The 2,766-nt window shown below is 56.7% G+C and overlaps 1 protein-coding gene across 1 annotated transcript in view; it reads left to right on the top strand.

Moving 5' to 3' along the window:
- Positions 1-861: 861 nt before the first annotated feature.
- Positions 862-2,766, top strand: part of Ptma (prothymosin alpha) — a 7,096-nt gene continuing 5,191 nt past the window's right edge. Inside the window, exon 1 of the mRNA XM_015481539.2 lies at positions 862-916. Within this exon, the coding sequence (XP_015337025.1) occupies positions 902-916 (15 nt within the window). The 5' untranslated portion in view covers positions 862-901. The remainder of the gene's footprint in view (positions 917-2,766) is intronic.

A 2,766-nucleotide genomic window follows, 5' to 3' on the forward strand; every position in this document is an offset into this window, starting at 1 on the left:
GGCCCACTAGAGCTCATCAGCTTCTGGGTCACAGGAGGAGGAATGCCAAGGACAGATCATGGAAGTACCTGACCTCCTGTCTGTGTAACAGCAAAGGGCATAAGAATCACTAGAGATGGAAGTGACAAGGGACAGGAAGAACTACCCAGTCAGAAATAGCCAAGAGTGACCTGTCCCTGGAGGAAGCCTCAATGTCCCCAGTGGTTACCATTGTCAGATATCACACTCCTAAGGCCTGGAGGTCTACTGAGTGTCTTCTGCTCCAGGGCTCCTCTAACAATGCAGGTTCTTCCATTCTAGGATGTTACCCTAAGTCAGGCCCTGATTCACTTGTTAACTCTTAAGTCCTTTGCTATAAATTCCTGTTTGCTTTTTTGACTTGTTAAAAGGAGGGTGATATCGATTTTCAATTGGTTTTGGTGTACCAAAATTAAATAAACTAATTAATTCTATATGGCTCAACTCTGAAACTGTCCTACCTAGTTTATAAGAATAAATGGAAATGCTTGAAACATGAGAAAAATTCTGACCACCATGAAATAGTAGGAGCTTCGTGAGTGCTTTGATGAATCAAGTGGTGGTTCTGGAGCCGGTGGGCAGGAACCTCCTGCACCCACTTCTAGCAGAGCCAGTTACATGGGAACAAGGTCAGGCAAAGCAGTTTTTCGAGGAAAATTCACATTCACCTCAGCTCCTCCAGGGTGTCCCTCCACCCCCCCTTCCCAGCGACTAGGATCCAGAACAGTCTTGTCCTGTTTTCAGCTGTGGATACAGAAGTGATTGCCCAAGGCCACTCTCGGATTGGAAGGAAAACAGCCGCTACGAAGAGGCGCTGGCCAAGCTCTCATTGCATCCGGGTTTTGTGGACAGAAACAATTCCTTGGAGGGTGCCTGGAGCTGAATGGATGCGCTGCAGGTAGCCGGCGCTCTCCCAGTCCTTGGTGACGCATAATCCCTTCACCTCCCTTGAGAATAGCACAAAGTAGGGGATCCGGCGACAGCAGCCGAGGAGCCCCTCCTCCCCGTCTGTGAAGGGCGGCCGCAAGTCTGCGCCGCAGTAAAGGCAGCTGGCGCGGGTGTGGGGGGGCGAACAAAGAGTTGGGACGCGTAGTCGCCAGGGACAACATTGTGAAACCCCTAAGGTGGACGCGCGCACATTCTGAGAGACTCCACTTCCAGCCACTGGGGCGCCCTGCGGGCAGGCCGTAACCCTGCGGTGTCCTCCCCGCCGCATAGCTCTCAGGACTGGGGGCGACCGCTCGGCAGCGGGAGGGGGCGCGGTAACCCAGCGCTGTCCGGCAGCAGCCCCACGATTCTTCAGGCCAAAAGACAGGGAACCCGGGTTCTCCCTAAAGGAAAAGTCGTTCGAGAATGCCCAACAGGCCAGTGGCCAGGCTGGCACACGTGCACCGGGATGCGGGCTTGGCGCGTGCGGGGTGGGGGAAACGCAAGGAGGTCCAACTGGGCGGCGCCCCAGCCCTGCGCACCCTTTCTCCTAGGGAAGCGCGTGATAAGCTCAGCAAAAGGGTCCTCGCGGTGGAGATGAGCCAGCTCGCCCAGGACCTAAGGAAACAGAGAAGGGCAACTCAATCCCTCTTTTCGCCTCGACTTAAAGCTCCGCAGGTCTTGGCATCCGTCCGCCCGCCACCTTCCCAAACTCCGGGTTTTCCCCGTTCCCAGATCGGCGGCCCCAGGAGACAGACGGCAGGAACTGCCAATGGCAGGACGCAAAGCGTCAACTTTGTGTTCGCCCGCCACTCTCAGCCAGTGTGCGTTAGTTTCTCCGGAGTCCCGCCTTCCGTGTCGGGCGCCCCCTTCTGGCAACATATGGACGGAGTCTATCTGTCGCCATCTTGTGTGTGGCATAGGTATTTTTCTGGACTCTATTTGTATTTATTCTAGTCTTTGCTCCCACAAAACAAATTTATTAGTTCCACAGCGAAGTGCCGAGGCGATGAAGAGGGTGTAGCCTAAGGTTTTCGGACCGTCCGCGTGGGTCGGATCGCCACGTCACGCCACGCTTTTCGAATCCAACGCCATTTTGAGTGTGGCGTCTTCATGGTTCTCTTTTCTGGGCTCTGCATGGTTCCTTAAATGGCTCCCCAAATTTGAAGGAGCCCCCAGGGACTAGCCCAACTGGCTTAAGAGACAATTATTTCCCTCCAATAACAGCGCAATTCCCTCGTGCCCATCGAAACCCCCTAAGTAGGTGGGAGACAGGTACATTCGATGGTCTGGACGACTCTGGAAAGAGGTCCCCTGAGACTGTCGCGACGGCGGTGACCACCGCGACGTTGACCACAGCCCCGGAATCCAGTGCCCACCATGTGGTGCGCGGCCCACAGGCTGTCCCGCTCGAGGGCAGGAGTTGGAACCGGCATCCAGTTCCTGAGTCTGTGCGTTTGGCACGGTGCCCATTCGTTGGCTTGCTCAGGAGGCGGACGCTGGGGCTGGTGGTGGGCGACCGGGTCACTTTCATGCGGACTTTGGGCACCTGGGTCTCCGCGGCTGGGGGAGGACATGGGAAGACGCGATGGCTCAGTTGTGAGGGTCTCGGTCTTGCAACTTAATCATTCATCGTGGGCTTACGTCCACTTAGACTAGGACAGTCCTTCATCAAAGGTGCAGGGGCATAAGGCCAGGCAGCTCTGCGGGCACTGAGCGGGGCACAGAGCGGGGCACCGCCCGGGGCCAGCGCGACCCAGCACCCCCGTCCCCTCCCCCTCGCTGGCAGCCGTCGTGCGCCCGCCACCGCCTCCTCTTCCC

This window comes from Marmota marmota, unplaced genomic scaffold, assembly GCF_001458135.2.
Source record: "Marmota marmota marmota unplaced genomic scaffold, marMar, whole genome shotgun sequence".
Taxonomy (NCBI): Eukaryota; Metazoa; Chordata; class Mammalia; order Rodentia; family Sciuridae; genus Marmota; species Marmota marmota.